This window comes from Melozone crissalis, unplaced genomic scaffold (genome assembly GCF_028551555.1).
Source record: "Melozone crissalis strain CALT ecotype California unplaced genomic scaffold, PUWL_Pcris_2 ptg000013l_1, whole genome shotgun sequence".
NCBI classification, from domain to species: Eukaryota; Metazoa; Chordata; class Aves; order Passeriformes; family Passerellidae; genus Melozone; species Melozone crissalis.
In genome coordinates, this window is record NW_026535791.1 from 45,712,547 (window position 1) to 45,733,768 (window position 21,222).

The 21,222-nt window shown below is 46.1% G+C and overlaps 1 protein-coding gene across 4 annotated transcripts in view; it reads left to right on the plus strand.

Annotated features, from left to right (window-relative positions):
• Positions 1 to 974: 974 nt before the first annotated feature.
• The window catches only part of MAP4K4 (mitogen-activated protein kinase kinase kinase kinase 4), a 165,292-nt gene continuing 145,044 nt past the window's right edge, over positions 975 to 21,222 (plus strand). The window contains exons 1-2 of one of the 4 annotated variants that reach the window (XM_054272209.1): positions 975 to 1,511; positions 1,877 to 1,942. In XM_054272209.1, the coding sequence (XP_054128184.1) occupies positions 1,455 to 1,511; positions 1,877 to 1,942 (123 nt within the window). In that variant the 5' untranslated portion in view covers positions 975 to 1,454. The remainder of the gene's footprint in view (positions 1,512 to 1,876; positions 1,943 to 21,222) is intronic. The other 3 variants (XM_054272211.1, XM_054272210.1, XM_054272212.1) reach the window with 3 other exon arrangements.

Consider the following 21,222-nt stretch of genomic DNA (forward strand, 5'->3'; position numbering starts at 1 on the left):
TTCTGCAGAAATCTCTTCATGAGACACAAATGTTTTTCCTGTGGGCCTGAGGTCTCGGGGCAGTGGGAAACTGTGACATTTTGCTGGTCATCTCACCGGGGATGGGAAGAGAAAATATCCCCACCGCACGGTGAATACCAGCCGTGACAGACGCACAGTGACCGCGCTGCCCCGCAGAGGCGCGCCGGGGCTGCGGGCCCGTCCTTGCTCTGGGCGCGGGCAGCGGCAGCGAGGGCCCGTCACGGCAGCGTGGGCCCGTCACGGCAGCGTGGGCCGGTCACGGCAGCCGGCGGTGGGGCAGAGGCAGCGTGGGCTGGTCACGGCAGCGTGGGCTGGTCACGGCAGCCGGCGGTGGGGCGGCCGCCCGGCCCTGCCACGGACACGCGTGGGGCTCCGGCCGGCGGGGCCCAGAGCCGGGGGCGCCGGGGAAGGGCCGCCCTGGGCCGCCCCCGCCCCGCGGGGCTATTGTTGGGCGGCGGAGCGGGCAGGCTGCGCGGCCGGTTCTCTCCCCGCCCGCGCTCGCTGGCCCCCTCCCTCTCTCTTTCTCTCTCCCCGCGAGTTTACCCAGCAGTGCTCTGGTGCGGGCGCGTTTCCGCCGGTTTTTCCTGTTGGAGAAGGGAAGGGGGAGCTGTTCTCTCTCTCTCTCTCCGCTCGCAGTATATTTTTTCTCCTCCTCCTTCTCCTCCTCCTCCTCCTCCCCGGCTATCTTTGTCTGGCTCGCACCACCCCGCTCCAGCCCCGCGCCCCTGCCCCGCCGCCGCCGGGACGCGCAGCCCCTGCCCGCCGGTGCCCGGCGCCGTTTGATGCGAGGGCAGCGCCGCGGGAAGGGCTCGGAGGCGGCGGGGGCTCCGCCGCGGCGCTGGGCGTGAGCCGCCCCCCCATGCGAGAGCGGGGCCGCGGCTGCCACTGCCGGCTCCCGGCGTGAGCGCCGCCGGCCGGGCCGAGCCGTGCCGTGCCATGCCCGGGTGCGGGGCGCATCGTGAGGCTGCCAGAGGCTGCCGGCACCGGCGCCGCTCCTGCCGCCGCCGCGGCGACATGGTGTGAGCCCGCTGCCGCCGGGGACGCGCGGGCAGCCACCGACTCACCCGCTCACCCACCGACCGGCCGGCCGGGATCCTCGGGGGGATCCAGCCCCGCACTGCAGCGCGGGGAGACGGACAGACGGACAAACCGCAGCACCCCTTCTCCTTCTTCCTTCCCTTCCTTCACCTCCCTTTCTCTCCTCCTCTTCCCACCATCCATCTATCTATCCATCATCCCCCACCGCCAACCCCTCCCAATGCTGAAGAGTTTCAACCCGGCGGCGCTGGAGTGAAGAAGGGAAGGGCGGAAGGGAGGAGAGGAGCGGAGCTCCGCGCAATTCACAGCTGCTCCAGGGAGGGGGGAGCGGCCTCGCTATTATTTAACAGAGAAGAAAAAAATATTTAAAGGAAAAAAAAAGAAGAGACGGGAAAATGGCGAACGATTCTCCTGCAAAAAGTCTGGTGGATATCGACCTTTCCTCCCTGCGGGTGAGTGCCGGTGCCGGGGGCCGGGGCGGGGGCCCCCCGGGGCCGGCGCGCCCCTTGCCGGGGCTGCGGGGCCGGTGGGGTGGGAGCGGCCGGGCCCGGGCCCGGTGCCGGGGCGCGGGGGGCCGCGGCCGCATGGGGGGAGCCCTCCCGCGGGGGCGGGCGGGGGGACCGCGGCCCTGGGCTGCTTTTCCTTTGTTTGCATGTATTGGCATGTGCGTGGAAAAACAGGGCGCAACAGCTGCACGCCGCCAGCAGCCGGGTTCGCTGGCTGGGCTCTGCCAGCAGCCATCGCCTGAACAAAAATGTAACCCCGCTTCTCTTCTCCCCTTTCCTCCCCCGCCCCTTCTGCCCCTTCCTCCCCCTAGGACCCCGCTGGGATTTTTGAACTGGTGGAAGTGGTTGGCAATGGCACGTACGGGCAAGTCTACAAGGTTTGTGTCAGAATTTCTTCTCCTTTTGTTGTTGCCGATTTTCCAGAGGGTGCCCGGTGCCTGCGCCGGGCTGAGCACACGGCTGAAGGCGAGCCACCCGCGCTGGCCACCGGAACAGTGAGGGGTGGTAGAAGTGTTGCCCTTGTCATTGTTGCTGGCCTTGTCAAGTTTGTCAGCCCCTTGGCTTCTGCTTTTTCGGATGGGTACAAATTACTTTCCTAAGCACCCATCCTGTAATGACGAAATACGCCTTTATTGTCCTTATTCATCTCTGTGCTCCTTCCAGAGAAATGACCACCAAACCAAGTGGACGCTGTCAGAGTCTGGCTCGATTATAGAAACACGTCCACAGGCTTACTCAGCTTTGCTGCTGGAAATCCTTATGGAAGTTGCTGCTGCTGCAGTGACTTTAGACAAAGACATTGGCCTTAATTAAAATTGTCACCCGGTTTCCTTGTGAGTGTTGAAGCTGTGGAGTTGGGGGCGAGTGCATCTGATGGGCTGTGCAGAGATGAGGGGTGCAGAGTGACAATAATAAGTGACCAAAGCAGAGAAACTTATTTTGTGGAAATCAGAATTCCCAGAATAACCTGTTTGACAAGTGTATGACTTTAAAAAATAGAAATCAGAGAGTGCTCATGTGGGTGTGAAACTAGCCTACTTTTTCCTTTTTTTCTTCTTTTTACCCTTTTGTGTGCAGTCAGTGTAACAAACAAATCTTGAGCTTGCATGACTTTGCAGTGAGTGCTAGCTACCAGGATGACTAATTATTTGCACAGACAATACTTGGCTAAAGATTGAAGGGTCTAGCCTTAAACTATAGAAATGCAAGATGCATTTGGAGAGAGAAGGAGAGAGGTGAAGATGCTTAGCTGCTTGTTTGGGTTTTTGGTTGCTTTTTTGTTGTTTTGTTTTTCTTTTTGCTTATAAACAAGGGAGTGTAATTGGTCTGAGTTTCCCTGATGGCAAGATACTGCTGCTTGCAGCTCCAGTAACTAAATAAAGCGCTTTGCTGCCTCTTCTGCAAATGAAACACATGTCAGTTTGTTTTGAGGGCGTGAACCTCAGCCTTCCTGATGGAGAATTAGTCTGCCTGCGCAGTGTATTCGTGGCTTTTTAAGACTTGAGCTGGAATAGCCAGGCTGCTGCTGTTGGTATAAAGCTGGAAAAAGGAATGTGGCTCAAAGGGTCACAGGAGAGGGGGAAGATGAGTAAAAAGCTGCACTTTGACACAACCTCAACTATTTAATTTTTTTCTGCCATTTCAAAGGACGCAGTTTTTTTCTGTAATCATTTGTTCCTAGAGCTTGCATCATCTTATGAAAAAAAAATGAATAGGGTGTGAATGTGGGACTTGAAACTCTCCTGTTAATTATTGCAATTTAGTGCATTGTTTCTCAGTGTACTTGTTAATGCTTTTGACTTAATGAGCAAAGTTCTCCTTAGTTTAACAGTCTTGACAACAGAAATGTTAAATTTAATTTTCTTTAAATAAGGTAGAGCTGTCCCAGAATAGTTAGCATTAGAAATGAAATATAAATGCATGGGCACATGTATTTATTGTCTTGGAAGAGTTGAACGAACTCTTCCCTAGCCCCGATGGCTAGGGGCATTGGTGTCACTGTGATAGCAGGGAGCAACAGGCAGCCTCTTTTCTTGCTATTGGGCCTGCTAGACAGTAATGAATTGACAGGTGTTTCAGTTTGGGTTGGCACTGCTTCTTCCTAGGTATTTGCCCACATTTGTGTACATGCAGTGATAATGTGGACACCTAATAGGGCTGTATGTAAACAAATAATACCAAACCAAAAAACTTCCTTGCTGCGATAAACATCTTTCTTTTTAAACTAATTAAGTTATGTAAAAAAAAAAAAAGCAGCTGTTGCAAAAGTTGTTGCAAAAAACCCCAACTTTTCTTGGCCACTGTTTTTGGTAGGAGAAATGTTCCAGGGACACCCAAAGATGAGACTGTATGTGTATGTTTTGAGGGCTTTCATAGGAACTACATAACCGAGGGAAAAACGTGTTTATGCCGTGTTTGCTCGTTGCCTTCCGCTTTCCTTCTACCCAGCAACCACTTCTTGAAATCCCTCTTCCTGGATGGTTTTATTTCCCTCGTAAGCGGTCTGTCATCCCGAGGGGCTGGGGGTGGCGTGCCGCTGCTTTTGAGGAGCCGAGCTGCGAGGTGCGGTTTGATGCACTTCCACATTGGTGTGCAGGCATCAGCGATGATGTCACCCGGGAGCGGGATTGGCTGGCTACCTGCCACTGCGGGAGGACACGGAGCGAGCCGAGGGGCCATGACGTTATCTCTTTGTCTAGCTCACACCGCCGCCGATGATGCCGAAGGTCGTTTGCCCGGCTGGGCAGTCCGCTTTCCAGCGGCGCTGCAAAGGGGACGGCGCCAACCTGTTGAAAAGCAGAAAATAGCCCTGTTGTTTCTCCTCTTTGCCTTAGCTGAGCGAGCTGGAAATAGCTCATCTATCTGGCTGGAGATATTTCTGTAGTTAGTTCTACCGTAGCGATTTATTTAGCTATATGTAGGTGTGTAGATGTTTATACATGTATGAAATGTGAGGGCAGCCCTTAGATGTTTGGCACCTAAATGCAGTGGAGTTACTCCCGCATTTTATGCAATGAATGGGTTGGCTGAGGTGGAGTGTTACTGTGGGCCTGGGACCTCAGTGGTGAGGTGGTAAAAATACGAAGTTTTCTGTTGCTGTGCTTGAATTGGGGTAATGGCTTTAAAATGAAAGTAGGTTTAGATTAGGTATTGGTAAGAAATCTTTTACTGTGGGGGTAGTGGGGCACAGGAACAAGTTGCCCAGAGAACTTGTGAATACCCCATCCCTGCAAGTGTTCAAGGCTGGGTTGGATGGGGCTTTGTGCTGCCTTGTCTAGTGGAAGGTGTTTTTGCCTATGACAAAGGGGTTGGAGCTAGATCATCTTTGAGATCACTTCCAACCCAAACAGTTGTGTGATTTTGAAATCTATAGAGTTCTTATTATTTTCAGCTTCATAACCTTGCTTACACCTTTGCTGTGTGTAAGAAGAAGCCTTGTGTGTCAAGAGCAGCTTGTTACGCAGTGGTGAAGTAAGAAAGGAAGGGGTGTTTGGGGAAGCCTTTGCCCAGCGCAGGGGAAGGGGCAGAGGGGCAGCGGGCCTTGGCTCATTCGTCCTGGGGCCAAGCAGAGCTCTACTGCTGCTTGAACATCCTGGGGAATGAGAGTTGTTTTGCCTTTCGTAATTGGTTCTAAACCCGGCAACCATGGCGTGGAAGTTGCACCACTTAGATTAGAGAGAAAGCAAAGGGTTAAACGCTGCCAAGTACGGTCGGCAGCGTTCCCTTGGAGCCGAGGCGGAGAGGACCCGCCGCAGAACCCCCTGGCTCGCTCCTTCTCACACTTTTAAGGAGTCCCAGGCTGGTGCTGGAGTTGGGAGGGGGAGTTTTCCCTTGGGTAGGTCGGTATCAGCCGGCGGGAGCCGAGTGGCGTGTGCGGGCCGGCCCGGGCCGCGCCTGTGCCCGCGGCGGGCGGGGAGCCCCGGGCCGCCCTCCCGCTGCCCGCGCCGCTGGGCCCGCGGCGGGCAGGGCGGCGTCCCGGGCTCGGTACGGCCTGGCCCGGCCCGGCCCGTGGGGGTTCGGCCCGGCCGGGCCCGCTGTGCTGCCGCTGGCGTGTGGTGCCGCTGGGATGGCGCACGGATGTGCTGCCCTTTCCTTCCCTCTTGAGTCAGCCCGGTCCCGCTGCCGTGTAACTGGGACTCGCAGCCAGCTCACCGAGGGATCGGCTGCCTTAAGGGCTTTTTTTGATCTTTTGCAAGTAGTGGGAGAAGCATTTTTAGCATTGCTGCGGTTAGATTTTAGTTTTTCACATCCAGCAGTAAGCTTAATATGAAGTTTGGCTTGCACCAAATGAGAACACTCCTGAAATTTGTCTCAATATAAGGTCTGAACTGGGTGTTTGCTTCCATTCTGGTTTTTTGTATTTTGGGTTTTTAATGCTAAAATTACCTGTGACCTAAAGGCAATAGGTTAATACTTTTGAAATTTTAAAATTTCTATCATCTGGTCATTCATAGAGGCATAAAACATTGTAATTTTGCTATTGACACTGAACTGTGTTAACTTGCTTAGTCACTTTCTCTTTTGTTGTGTGTCTGTTTTTAAAGACACCTAACACTTTAACCATTGTGAGTGTGTTGTTACATCTCACAGACATCCTAAATCTCTTGTGGCAGCAATGACTGGGGTGGAAGGATGTATTTGTGGGAGTTCTGAGGCATAGCAGGAGTGCACCAGAAGGATGAGAATTAGGGGATGATACTCCTAATTGCCCTCAACGCAGGCTGGAGTGACTTTTTCCAAGAGTCTTGTAATAGTTAATTCATAGTGAAGGCTTCTTTTGTTGATCTATGTTGCAGCCTTCCAAAACTGCATGTAAATGATGTGTATTGTCTAACTGCTGGCTCGTAAAAGGAAGTGATGTAAGATGTGATCGTTTAAATGCTGATTTGAAAGTAAATTAAAACTTTGCTAAATGTTTTCCCACGCTAAGGATACCCTATTTTTGTCTTAATGGACTTTCTGTCTTACAAGGTGACTGTGTTGGGGGGTTAGGAAGATAGGACAGTTCTTGGTATTCTCTAGAAACTCAGTTAAGGGTGTTTTTTCCGCTCTCTCTCCCCTTTGTTTCTCTCACTGCTAAAGGGACGTCATTGTGGATTCAAATGATTTTGTTAAACATGAATACAATTCCAGTCTTATCACTATAAAGACAAACTGTACTGGGGATCAGTGAGGTCACTGGCTTTCAGGGACTGGTCCAGACCAGCTCTCTTAAGTATGAATTGCACTTCTTCCCTTACTCCTCTGATTTTTTGTGGATTGTGTTGCAAAGTGAGACCTTGCTGTTAAAGAAATGGTGAAGGACCAGGCAGCAGCTGGAATGTTGGCATTTTTTTGGATCCTTCAGCTAGATGTTTACTCTCCTGTCCTCCCCTAAACTGGCTGAACTTTTGACCAGTTCTCCATCACCCAAATCCTTCTTAATTAAATACACAAAAGCTAGGCAGGTGGCCAGTGGGGATTACTGATATTTATTTTTATTAAAAAAAAAAAAAAGAAAAAGAGAAAAGAAAGCAATGTGCCAGTTGTGGGTAACCACATGTCCCTCTTGTTCTTCCTCCCCCAGTCCCATCTGTCTGTTTGCAAAATGTGGGGTTTTTGCAAACTCCTGGGGCAGGGACTCCTTACTCTTCTAATTAGAAGAGGACTCAGCGGTCTGAGACTTGGGTGTGTGCCGGGCTTCGAGGTGATGGATGTAACAAGATCCAGCCCAGAGTTTTGTGCTGACTCCTAGAAATTTTTTTCAGCTTTCTATCAGAAGATATTTCAACTGGTGTGGATAAAATTTCAGTTGAAATCATCTGGTACTCTCTCCTTGCTTTTTGCATGTGTGGGCTCTCCCCCTTGGCAATGGTGGGGGTTGTAGGGCTTGTATGAGTGGATGGTTTTCCCTATCAAGGGTCTCTTCTTGCACCAGGCATGAGGAAGGTGAGCTTTATCTGTATGGCCTGGGGCAGGGGCTTTTAGTCATTTTGGGATGGTGAAGAAAGGAGGAATGTACAGCTTCCATTCCTTACTTAATTTTTATTCTCTCCTAGCAGTGTCATGTAGTTTGGAGATGTGTTGTTGTCAACTTCCAAGCACCAGAGCCTTGGCTTGATAGTGTGCAGAAATCCTTCTTTTGGTCCCTATGATGATGGCAGGTCTGCACCTCCCACCCAAGGGAATGATGTAGAGGAGCATCCCCAAAGGCAGTGCAGCATTATGAGAGGTGCTCACCCTTTGCATTTCCTTGCCTTCAGCATATACATTTTTTAGTATAAATTTTTTGGATGACAATGCTAGCTGACTTTTCTCATGTGGTCTAGTATGTGTTTGTATGTACACATTATGTTCTAGTCATCTTTTCAAGTGGTACTTGCCTTTGCAAGAGCGATTTTAGCCCGGTACATTGTATGCCTACCCTTCTGAGATCTGTTTTCTGTGGAGGAAAGTGGTATTTTTGTTTTTTTCCATTTTACATTTTTGACTGTACACTCTGGCTCCACCAGGATTTGGATGACGTTGATATTTAAGCTCAATAGCATTGAGTTGCACAATGTGAGCTTGACTGTAGTCAAAGTTACAGTAAGATCCTTATCTGCATCGTTATTTTAGGTCTCAGACCACAGAAAGTGGTGGAAAGAATTCAGCTTGCTTGAACGAGAGGTGGATTTGGGAGGGGATCTCATAGCTTTGCACAAGAGTTCTCTTATCAAATACTTTATGTTTGTAACATTGTGGGTCCCTTATTATTTCTCAGGTTAGCACAGGCTCAAGAAAAGATACTGTTGGCTCTAAAATCAGACAGCTGTGTGAAGGAGGAGGAAAAAGCCCACATTGGTGCATACCTCTTGGGAACCTTGAGGCAGCTTTGATTGTAGAGGGCTAGGGGATTTTGACATTGCATCTCAATATTATTTCTAAAGTGTGTTTTCTGCTTTGGATGTGTTGTTAAACACTTTCACAGAGGCACAAAAAATATGACACTAGTTCCAAGCTGTGGAGTACTACTGAATAGCCAACATGCTGCTGTGAAGTTCATGATACCTCCACCTAAGCCTCATTCCTGGTCCCTTGTCATATCTGAGCAAGGCTTGATGTATCTCCTCCAAGGTGGTCATGGGGCCCTGTAGACCTAACTCATGTGGTATCTATTTCAGTGTTAGAAAAAGAACAGGGCAGCTTTGTGAAAGAGGAGCAAATACTGACTAGAGACTTGATAGTATTGCTGGCAAAGCACTGCCCTGCTCTCTCAGGCTTTGCTGTCCTGCAGCAGGGTGAAATCTGCTGTTCTGAGTGTAATTAATAATTACAATTTGACCTCAGTGGTATTGGTTTTAATTTGCTGCTGATTGGGAAATCTGTAAAAATCACCACCAAAGAAAGATGAAATCACAGAGACTGGGGAGTGGAGATGCTCGCCCTTTCAGAGAATTTGCACTTTTGAGGCACATAAGGATCAGGTAGAGGTATGGATGGAGTAGGCTTCTCTCCACTTAGAAATCGGTGCAACTAAGTCCTCCTCTAATGTCCTGTGCAGCTCAACTGGGCATAAAGGTTGTTAACAATCTTCCAAAGGTTCTTCTGTGGCCGCCTGCTTGATCTTGCATCATAGTTGCAAGTGAAAGGAGAAATCTAGGGGAAGATTTGGAGTTAGGAAGAGATCGTAGGACAATTCAGAGAGAAGCAGGCTGCTGAAGGTGAATTTACAGAGGAAATCAGAAGATGAAGGAGAATATGGCTTAAATGTAGAGAATGAATTAGGGGACTGTTCATAGTTGTGGGCAAGAAAAAGTAGGGTGGAGTCAGGAAAGTGCTTAATATAAGAAAAAGTAAGGGACACTTTAGTTGTTAGTAGAAACTTATTAGCTCACATAATTTATATGAAAATACATATATTATGAAAGAGATTAGTTTTTAGCCATGGCAGCTGGCTAGTCAGCCAGGCTTTGGGCTTATGCACTCTGAGGGAATGTTCATGGACACTGGTTTTTGTGCTGATTTCAGCATGCCCAGGCTGAGGAGACCTCCTTTAGCCCACCTAGCTGTGTTGTGACCATGTGCCAGAATAAGGGATGTCTTTTGGGGGAGATTGTTTCACACTCCTGGCAGAATGCTCTTTCCCACTGGAGCCGCACCTCTCCAGTTGCTCTGGCACTGTGGCTGTCATTATCACTGCACAAATAGGACACTGCAAGTGCCAACAGGTCTTGATTAGCCTGTCTAGCAATAAAACAGCTAACGTGGTAAAACTCCCAACGTGGATGCAGTTATACTGGTATTGTAGGGCTTATCTAGTAATGTCTCTGTCACCTCCCTTTGGAGCTGTCCTGTGGCGCACTGATAACAGCTGCACTCTGTGCAGGGATTGCAGTGACTCAAGGCTTTGTAGCTGTGGCTGAAGGAGCCACATGAACTTAGCCACTCTCTTCTTGGAGCAAGGTAGTGCTACCCCTGGGGAAGGTCTGCTGTGGGCTGCGGTCAGGATGTGGCTGCTGGGGCTGTTGGTGGTGTGCCATGCACGTTTGTGTGCTTCCTCCGCTGCCCCTCTGTGCCTTGAGCACCCCAGTAGCTCCCTGGCTCTGGGGCTGCTGGTCAGGTCCACTTGCTTAGTGCTCTTCTCACCACCCTGGTTGAGAAGGTCCTAAAAAATCCCTCTGGGTACTGTAGGTTTGCAGCTTTGGAGGTGTGGTGCTGCTCTGCTCTGTACCTGGCTTTCCCTTCTAGTGTCACTCTGCACATGAAAATGCAGATCTACACATCATCTATGGCATTCCTCTGCTTCTTCTTTGACTACTTACTCTGTGCTGTCTTATCCCCCAAAATGGCTTTTCCTTTGGTTTGTCTATACATGGAGTTCCCCCTACTTCACTGGATATTTTAGGGCTCTGAAAGTTGTGCTGGTTTTATGTGTGAATATTTAGGTTACCATCTTCTGATGTTGTACCAGTCCATGGTATGGACTTGTTGGCTGTAGTTCCTGCACTTGGAAACTTCACCAGAGGACAGAGGTGCAGTGGGAAAGTGTTACTTAGACAGGTAAAACAATGGCAGCAGCTCAAAAGAATCTGTTGAATTAAATCTGTTTTATTGACTCCCTGTGGACTACCAAGGCAATAGTTTATTCTTGCTGGTTTGCCTCATAGCTGATGCACCTTGAAACAGGCACTGTTAAAAATTACTTGAAGTCCTAAAAATATGACAATTTCAGCTAAGCTCTGGCAGTTTCAAGAGTTTCTTCCCAGGATTGAGAGAGGGTAGCTGTAGGGAATGACAGTGGGCAAGAGTTCATGATTCTAATTTAAACTCTAAGCTCAAAACAAAATAAACCTCTCTCAAAACTTGCTCCCTAAACTTTGAGCTATCTAATGGTATTGGGTTGTTTTGTTTTCAAACGCAAAAAAGCTTAAGGTCTGTGGGTCTTCTGTATTCTAAAGTATTCTATGCCCTGCTTGGGACCCCCAATATTTTTTGGTTCATTATTTTTCTTTAATTTTGTGATTCCCAAAGAAAAATCAGTAGAAAACTTAAAGGAAGTGCAGCTGTACCCATCTTACAAGGCTGTTTCCAAGAGAGAACGCTTTTAACTGAGTTATAAACCCTTACAGATAGGGGTGCAGAAGGAAAGCATGCTGGTGAACCCTTGCTATAATCCACGCCATGAGCTACTGCAATAATTAAAATAATTCTTGGGGGAACTGGTGCAGCAGAAATAATGATGAGGTATTTGCTGACTGGAAGTCCTAATTAAGTTTGTTTTGTGCTTCCCAAAAAACTGATAGTGCTGTGTATCTCCAGTTATGTTACAGTGGCCTGATAGGTGAAAAATGCATTTTTTAGTGAGAGCTGCTTTTACACACAGATGCTCAGTAATTTATAGTTTGTTTCTCTGGAGTGGGCCTGGATGGTACTTCTGAGGATGCTTAAGTAGCTGGGCTGCGTACTGTCCTTTTGCTGTCTGATGTGACCTGTGTGCTCTTGGACTCAGTGGAGAGAAATAGAACATGGAGTGGCCTCTGGAGATAACTACCCTAGGATGAGATAAATTGCTCTTTACCTGAGTTTTTGTCTATTCATTAAAATGGGAACTTTTGATGAATGTCTGTCTCAGTTTTATATTGTTTGAATATCTAAGATTGGACAGGTTGACCCCACTCTGTACCATGAATGTAGCAGCTCTTGCAGTCCATGTTCTTTGTGGGGTATCTAGTAAGAATGAAGATGTCTTTGTAAGTGAATGTATGAAAGTGAGTGACATGTAAAACCCCACTTGCCCATCATGGAAGGGAAGTGTTCTCAAAAAGCTTGTAAGTGACCTGTTTTTGCATGTACCAAGAGGTGAATGTGCTTGCTCTCAGTTAGGACTCTCTGCACTCTTATATGAAGTATGGTAACTTATATGAGACCATTTTTCTCAATCAGATCCCTCAGAAGTTTTGCAGAAATAAATCTATCAATGTGAAAAGCAGTCAGTGCCTTGTGTCTCCTCTCTGTGCTTCAGCAGTAAGCATGGGGTCATTCCTGTACAGGTAGATTATACATCTACAGAGAACACATTTAATGTGGGTTACTGTTTGTCAGGTGAGAATTATAAAGGTACTTTAGTTTTTTGATGATCTTGATAAGGGTTGTAATTAAGTGCCTGACGTTCAAACTGTTTTTTTCAAATGTGTGCTTCTCTGTAAGGTATCCTTTCCCATCAAACCTGTTTGTTTGTTTGTTTGTTTATTTATTTATTTATTTTCCCCACCTGTGTTGTTGTAATTGCTTCTTCCTGTCTGTAGGCTCAGCTAGTAGAGTTTAGTCTGGTTGTGAATCTTGTGTTTAAATCTCTCAACCTGTTGTAAATCCAAGTATCTTTTCTCTGATTAACACTTGGGTTTTTTAGAGACAATATCCTGGATATTCCTTCAGCAGCTATAGCAGACATTCCTGAAGTATTTGAAGTTTCAGATTCCACACCATTTGTTAAATTTAACTTTCAGTTGCATGGTAATCTCCTGTATAAACACAGAAGGAAGTGGAACTCCCTTGTGCTTCTCTGATACTCAAGTTATCCACTGTGCTTTACTACAGGGTGAGGAGGTGGGAAGGAAGTATGGTGGGGAATTGATGTAGTTTATTCCCAGCCATCCGGGAAATACGTGACAGAGGTACAATCTAAACCTCTGAACACAGAGTAGTTATGTGCTTTAATCAAAAGAGACTCCTTCTTTTGCCTTAGTATGGGCTGGGGTCAGTTTTTGTGCTTACCTATGCCAAAGAGAGGGAAGACTTTGCATGCTGACCCTGTGGTGTCTTAAAAACTGCCTAGAGAAAGGGTCTAAATGTCCGGGGGTGACTGAGTGGGTGGATCTCATAGAGCAAGTCTCATGGTACCCCTGCTTGTTTTACTTGTATTTGTGGTGGAATGATGTGCTGGCATGCAGTTGGTGAGGTTTGTGCTTAACTGTCTTTTGCAGAAGGGCCTGAACTGTATTGCTCACATGTAACTGTATTGCTGTCTGTAACGGAGGTGAGGAAGGTATTAGGTTATTTTACCATGACTAAACAGCAGCTTTAAGACCTTTAAAATTGGTATATTGACATTTATGAGCAGATATCACATTACAGTGATAGCTTCAGGGGCCTTCTCCTGCATATGAGAGCTCTCGGTTGCTTTAGAAAGCAAATAAATAAGATTTTAAAGGTACCCTAACACAGCTAAGCATGTTAAATGGAAAATGCAAGGTGATGCTGTGTCCTTAAGATTATCCTGTCGACCGCTGCTATTTCAGCAGATGAAGTTAATGATGTACTGTTGCAGGAGAAGGAACAAAAGGTGCATCATTGAGAACTATGGGGAGTCTGGGATGTGAGGGCTTGTCCTGGGGTCTCCTTGGAGTAGTCCCTGTGCTGCAGAGCTGGGATTTGGCAGAGCTGGCATCACTCCAGGCTCCCTTAACTTCTCGCCTTCGCCTGTGTTTCTGGTGTGGTCTTGTGGGGGAAGAAAGAATGTCAGCCTATTAATAGTGACAGCACAGGCTTTCTCATCTTCATCTCTTAAAAATCACAGGAATGCTTTGAATAACAAATAAATGAAAAATCTTTTTTTCTTTTTTTTCGTTTTGCTTTTGTTTTTAATCCGGGTGTTGTGAAAGGTGTACTTTGCTCTTCTTTTCTTTCCCCCATGTGGAACACACTGAAATTCTCTGACCTGACTTGTCCTTGGGGACTATGGAGAACACTCTGTTCAGCTCTCCCTGTGCATTTTCACCAAGAGTTAAGTTCTGGGGCGATGACAAGTGAATATGGAGAAAATGTTTCAAGTCATGTGAAAGAAATGTTACTTGCTAAATAACTTGAGTGTTAAAAGAAGAAATGGGAAAAGCTTTTCTTAGCCTTTTTGCAATCTTATATGGCAAGGAATGAAAATCTTTAATATTGACCTAATTTTATTTGTATTTAAGATCAAAGAGCCTTTGTGAATGAGTTGCTTGTCTTGTCTGCCGGTGGCTTTATGGTCTTCTGAATGGCTTGAGGCACTAAATCAGTTCTGAGTAATGTTACCTCTCCTTAGGTTTCCTCTGAGGTAATGGAAGAGTGCTCTAGTTTCTTCTTCAGGAATAAAGATATATTTGTTATTAAGACTTCCTTTGGGCTAATTGCTGATTTTGGAGGTGCCCCCTCATGGACCAAGTGTTGTGGCAGTGCTTGTGCTGGGCTTTGGGAAAGGATGAGGGAAATGGGCAGTGAAACCACTGTTGTTGACCCTGCTGCTTTGTTCACAGGTCAGGTCCTTGGCTTTGGAGTGTCCTCATCTGCTGCTGCTCTGCACCTCTGAGCTCTTTGCTAGCAGAGTGTGTAGTGAGCTCATGCTGGTGTTGTAAGAAAGCGTGTTTTGTATACATATGCTATGGTTGCACTGGGCTGTGTGGGAAAGGGGAAGGTTATATATATTTTGTACTCCCCATCAGAAGGACTTCCTGTTGCAGAAAGGAGAAGGGAAGGTTAGGCAGACAGATGGAGCACCTTGGGTGGTATCTGGTTGCTTTATTCCTGCAGGGAGAAGGACCCTGCTGGCTTACATGATTCAGAGCTGTGCTGAAAGCACTGGGTCTTAGAGATACCTGGGATTGCTGGAGAATCTCTTGACCCAGTAGCACCATGATGTGGATTTCAGTCTTTCTATGTAACTCAGGAGAAGATGGGAAAAAGAAATATAAACAGCATTTCAAATCTATAAAGATGGTATCAAAGTTTATAGATCCTTGTGAGTTTGGAAACAAAGCCATTAGACTTGAGTATTAAAGTGTTTTGTTACTGCTAAAATCTGTTCACCCTCTAGGATTCCTATGCTTAGGAAAAGAGGAGGTTGTTCTTAAGGGAAGAATCCCAAATCCTCCTCTTTCTTCTTTTAAGAATTCTTTTTGTGGGTGCCATTGTCTCAGCTGTTGGCTGTTGTGAGATGGCACCTGTGGCTGAAAACCCACTGAAGAGGGTGTGGGTGGTGCAGTACCTCTGGGGTGGTGGCTGTGTCTGCTGAGCCTTGACTGCTTGTGGGTCTTTGTCAGGGGTGGTGGATGCTGCTGACTTGGCAGTGCCTCTTCTCACCTCCTCTGCTCGGAGATGCTGCTCATTTGTGGGAGTGAGAGGTGCCCAATAAACAGGGAATATCACAAAGCCACCTGTGTTGCTGAAATTTACCAAAATCTGTCTTTTTGTCAAGGTTAGCTGAAAAGTTCGGGTTGTGTTTTTCCTGCAAGAGCTCTTGCTTTAAAGCTCCATTAATTGTGTGTCAGTTTCTCTATGTGTTATGATAATAATCAAGAGTGCAAAAGACTAGATTTATTTCAGTAAACGTTTCACCTAGTAAAATTTTATAGCTTTGTCTTTAAAGGCCATTCCTTTTTCTGCTGTGCAGATTGTGCAGCAGTAGTACAGAGTGTTTCCCTGAGAGATGTGTTTATAACCTGACCTTGAGATGCTGCTCTTTCCAAGATAAGGACAGAGTTGTTCCGAAGGTGCTCTGTCCTGAGTGTCTTTGCTAGGCAGAGATTGAGTTTGCCTCTGCTGTGCTGGATTTTGTGGGTTTCTTTTAATAGTGACTATGGACAGCTTTGAAAGATGATAAAAACAACATGCTGAAATGACTGGGGACTGAATCACAGCCGTCAGCAAAACCACCTCGTTTCGGGAACGGTTCTGCGTGACGGCAGAAAGTCTTGTGAGCACTGAGCCAAACTTCTCTTCAACAAATCTGAGATTTCATGGTTTGGGTGTTTTGAGAGAAATGTTCCGAACATCTTTGCTGTCTTAGGCCTGCAGGAATGCACGCCTTAACAGATTATGACACCACCTGTATGCTCATGATTTAAGAGATGTAAATGTCATTTGAAAGATAAAGAAGTGTGGTGGAATAAGAGCATGATAGAAGCAAATCCCTGTGCAGAGTTGAGGTGTGTATTGGTTTAGCTTAGATTACTTTTGTAAAGCTAGAAGTACTTTGACTCTCCAGGAACAGACCCTGTCTGCTGAAGTCAGAGGAACTAAACTGAGAGTCAGCCTGGCTCTGGAGCTTGTGGTTAGAGCTGTGTGGGCAAAGGCTGGCACATTTTTGGTTTGAGACAATGTTCACTTGTCAGACTTGTGAGAAAGAAGTATTCTTTCTAGAAATAACACTTTTCAGAAGTGTCTCAGGTCCTTAACTTCTTCGATTGATTCTTTAATATTTTCTTGTATAATAAATTTTGTAATTTTGCCCTTTTTCTTAGTGATGGCAGGTTTCTCTCTCTTTGTGTGGTTTGTTTTGTCCTTGCTGTCTTCCTCCATACTCATCTGATATGGGTGAATTCCTCCTGCTAGTCTCCCTTCCTCTAAACTCTACACTCATCATCTTTTTCATTTCTTCCTCTAGGCTTGTCTGAGGCTTTATATTTTTGTCTAAAAGTAACTAACAAATAGAAAGGATATGGTTAAATCCACATGACCTCTGGTATATTGGCTGTAGTTCTGTCAAGATGAATGAAATATATTTGTTTTTACATTAATGTGTTGCTCCACATGCATTCTGTACCTTCTTTAATTTTTTTTTTGTGGTCTCTTTTTACCCTGGGTTTCTGAAGGAATGAAGATTTGTCCACATCATTTTGTCCTCAACACTTTTTCAGCCTCAGGGTGGACTTCAGCTGAGTTTTGATTTGGGTTATGGGTCTGAAATCCTTACAAGTTTCATTAAAAAAATAGGTGAGTAGGTAGATAGATGGGAGTGAGAGAGCCTGTTTGCTCTTCTCCTCCCCCCTGCTTCTCAGTTAAATCCCCTCATTATCGGTCATTGGGTGGTGTGTGCCCAAACTTCAGGTTACCCCTGCTTGCTGATCTGTCTTCTGCTCGAGTGGGTATTTTTTTGCCCTGGTCTTTCAGAGGAAAAGGCTGGTGCCATTTTCTGAAGTTCAGTGTTCCATCCCTCATCAGTCAGAGGAGCTCTGGTGGGAGGATGCTCTCTGCTCTCTGTCAGGGCTTCTGTCTCCACTGGGATTGAAGATGTGATATCTGGATATGCTCACTAAAGTGCATTGAAAGTCTTTGTCTAGACAAGGCATGCTGCCCTTGACACATGCTAAGTTGGTGTGGTTTAAAGCCTCGGTACTTAGTGTGTGCTAACCTCTAAGAGGGAGGTAAATCCTGGGCTAGACAAGCCCCCTAAGGAGCTGGTGGACAAGGTGCGGATTTCTTTGCATTTATTGTGACTTCAGCTGGTGCCTGAATGCACAGCAAGTAGTAAACAGTCATTAACCCTGGATGCTTTTTCTCTTGTCAGCTCCTGTCTGAATAGGGGCTTTTTCATGACACATGCTTGTTTGCTCATGTTTCTCTTTTAAGGAAAGCAGTTAAACTAGGCAATAACCACCAGTAATTCAGTGCTCTGTTAAGCATGTAATAAACCAAGCCCCAGATCTCTCTCTGGAGCCATTAGAGACTGCCACCCTTTGTTTCTCTCTTGGTGGGGAGGAGGGAAGAAATGGGGCACGACCGGCTTTGGTGTGGGAAGGACAAAAGGGCGCCGAGCAGGGGAGAGCTGTGATGGTGCAGTGCCCCCAGGACAGGCACCACCTCCTGCCCCGAGAGTGCAGGGTCAGAGCCCAGCCCCTGCTCTCTGCCTCTGGTGGAAAAACTTTGTGAAGTCTGCTTCAGATCTGTTCAAAGAGGAGTTGCAGCCCCTTGTGATTGGTGCCAGTTCGATGGGTCTCAGCTCATCCTTCTGATGCAGGCACCTCTCCTTGACTACAAGGCTTGCTATCAAATTCTGACCTTTGTTTAATCCAAGAGCAGCCCACCTGTGGGCTAGGCAGTAGCTGATTCTATTCTGCTCTGCTTGCAGTCATTGCTAAAATACAGCCTTCTACGAAGTTATCAAGTGGACTTTCCTAGAATTTTTGTTTTGGTTTTGTTTTTTTTTTTAAATAAAACTAGTCCATGCAAGTGTTGGCACAGAGTAGAAACAAAGCAAAGGCTGTAACCAATATGTGGATACATATTTAGGACACGTGTATTACAGAGTTCTGGGAAACTTTACTGTAAAAAACAAAATTGAAGTGCCATCTTATTTCTGAACTGCCCCTTTAAGCCTAAAACACAGCCTCTGAAAATCAGTTTGCTCTTTAACAAAGAGAATAGCTTCATACTCTTTCTCTCTATGATCCTGCAAAAAGCGTTTCCAGAGGGTACCTTTCTTATACTTATGCAGAACAAATTTTAGCAAAGCATTTCACTTTCTTCTCTCTTCAAAATTATGAAAATGAGCTCCATCATGACTTTTCAAAGTGTGGGTTTAAGCAGAAACTCTCAAGGCATTTCACTGCTGGTTCTGATGCAGCTGTTAGTTTAAGAAATCTCTTTTTAAACTGGGGGTGGCTGTTAATTTTATTCAGGAGAGGAAAATGCAGTGTTGAGCTGGATAAACCGTAGTTTAGCTGATACTTATTTTGAGATTGGGTGTGTCAGGTAAAAAGACGTTCTTTCGGAAACACGAAAGAAGAAAGACTGGTTTCAATTTTGTTACGACAATTTTTTAACCACCTTTTCTAAAATTTTCTCCTGCAAGATAAATTACCAGCACTGCCATTTGGAGAGCACTGTCACCCCCTGATATCCTGCTTTGACTTCTTTGTTGCAGCACTTGTGCCTTTTCAAAATGTATTGCACCATTTGCTGTAGGATGTTTGATATATATGAACTTTTGTTTCTTGCTCCTCCAGGTGTGAGGAGGTGCCAGGTGGCTCTGTAAATGCTGAATGGCAGTGTAAAAGACAATAGGTGCTAGGCAACTGTTAAAGAGGAAGTGGGGGGACCGAGGGAGGAAAGCAGGTTATCTCTGTGGGTCTGCCTTCTTTAGCTTGGCTTGAAGCTTCCACGTGGACCATCACCACATCCTGGCTCGCTCTGTGGGTTAGCCCGTGTGATTGTCCCCCTGGGACTGTGTGGGCATCATGGCCTTAAGAAATGGTCCATTTAATTTGTCTAGATGATAATAGCATTTGATGGGGGAAGTTTTGAGTGTGGAGTTACTCCCTTTGGAGCCCTGAGCTTAGTCACAGTTTTCCTTGCTGGTTGTTGTTCTCTTCCCCAGATGTGTTTGGGTGATCTGCTCCATGCACAGGAGCGATGCTCTCCCCTTGGGAGCCATTCCCCCTTTGCTTTGATTGAGACCCTGCTCCCCAGGAGCTGCTTTTCCTGTCCTTCCTGGGTGTGGCGTGGATGGGAGAGCAGGGACACACAGCAGGCTTATTATACTCAGTTTCCCAGCCTGCCAGGTTTACCAGATGAAGTGAAATTAGTTATCTATTCAGAGTTTTTTCACCTCATGGATGAATTGAGAAGTGTGTCAGGGTGTCTATGGCCTTGTGCCATACAGTGAGCAGTGGAGGATGAAGAAACTGCTGTAGGTCTTGTCTCCAGCCTTCCACATCCTGATTGCTCCTGTATCCCCAATTCAGTCTTTCAGGTGCTAGATAGTAATGCAGTGGTCTCCCTGGTAGCAGCAGGTAACAAATTATAAAGATCAAAACTCTGTCACTTGGATATCTGCAGTTTTGAATGTACTTACATAGCCTCTTTTCTCCAGGAAAAGCGTAATTGCATCTATTTTTTAAGATTCCCTCCACTCTGCTTCCCCCCCCCCATTCCCCCTTGATCTCCAAGGAGGTGACAATTGTGGAAGGATTGAGCCAAGTCTGGTTTTTTAGGTATTAGGAGGTACTTAGAGCAGTTTCTGCTGAGACTGCCATCTGGACAAAGATTCATTTACTGAGGAGCTGCAGTGGTTCCAGGGGAGGACTGGTTACATAGGGGGTGTGTGGTGCCAGCAGGCTGAAAGGGCAGTATGGGAAGATACAGGCTGCTCTATGGTTACTTTAGGACACTGTGTTTCTTGAAGTTTTTACTGGATGAAAAAAAGCAAGTAGTCATTGCATTTGGGCTTGGTGCTGACCAAGTAATGTACTGGGTAGGCAAAGGGCTCTAATCATTGTTAATTGCTCCTATATGGCAAATTCACTAATAATATTGCTGGTCAAGTACTTGAGAATCACTTTTTCCTTCCAGTGATCTGGTCCTGTACCTGTCCCGTAGAGGAATTGCTGAAAACAGCTTAGGCTCTTGGGAGGAGTTTAAAATGCAGTGTATTTCCAACTTGACCCCTTAAAGTGTTTGGCTCTTGCCCTCGGACATGGATCTTGTTAGTCCTGCTCTGCTGAATTTAACTGGCTGTGTTTCATGCTCTCTGTGCTGGAATTGATGAAGATTAGAGCTATGTGGACACACCACACATGTCCCACTCTGAGGGCATTGGACTGGTGGGGCTTCACATTAGGCACCAGAAGGATTAAAGGGCATGCTTTGGAAAGATACAACTTCATCATGCTGATAAGAGGCACTGAGCACACAGGAGGGAGAGGGGGTTAATGCCCTTTTTACCCAGGGTCTGTTTAAAGAAAGGCAGTAATTTAACTAAAATATGCATCCACAGTTCCTTTCTGTTTAAACTGAAATTACTGAGCAAAGAAATGCATCCTGGGAACAGATTAAGCTGTATGCTGAGAAAGGAGCACATTTCTCTCAAGCTCAGTTGACAGCAATACGCTTCAGGGTTTACTGTATTAAATATTTGATAAATCTCTAGTAGACTTGAATTGTGTATGGTTTTAATTAAGTCTGCAGAATTCTGACATCTTTTTTTTCATTGTGATCCTTCATCATGAAATGACTACTTGGGTTAGTAATTGTTCATAGCCACATCCTGGTGATGGGCAAGAGTGATCCCTGTGGAGCTAGCCATAAAGCTACATTTTCAACTCTGGAAGGTTCGGAAAACTCTTGTATTGAAATTTGTTGCTTCAGAAATGTTTGGTTAAATTTGTTGTATTATCATAAGGTTGGTTTTATTGCTATTTCCTATACTTTATTAAAAATCTATTATTAAAAGTGCAAACATATGTATTTCCTTGTAATGAACCCTTTCATTTTTCTGCTGTTATTTTTCTGCAGCAGTTTGCTATAGGATTGTTAGCAGCCAGTGCTTCCAGGCATGGTGGGATTGGGAGTGAGGAGTGGTGCTCTTCCTATTTATTTAAAAATATTTTATTTTACCAGAAAATATTTAGGTTTTTTTGGTTGGTTGGTTGGTTTGGTTTTGTTG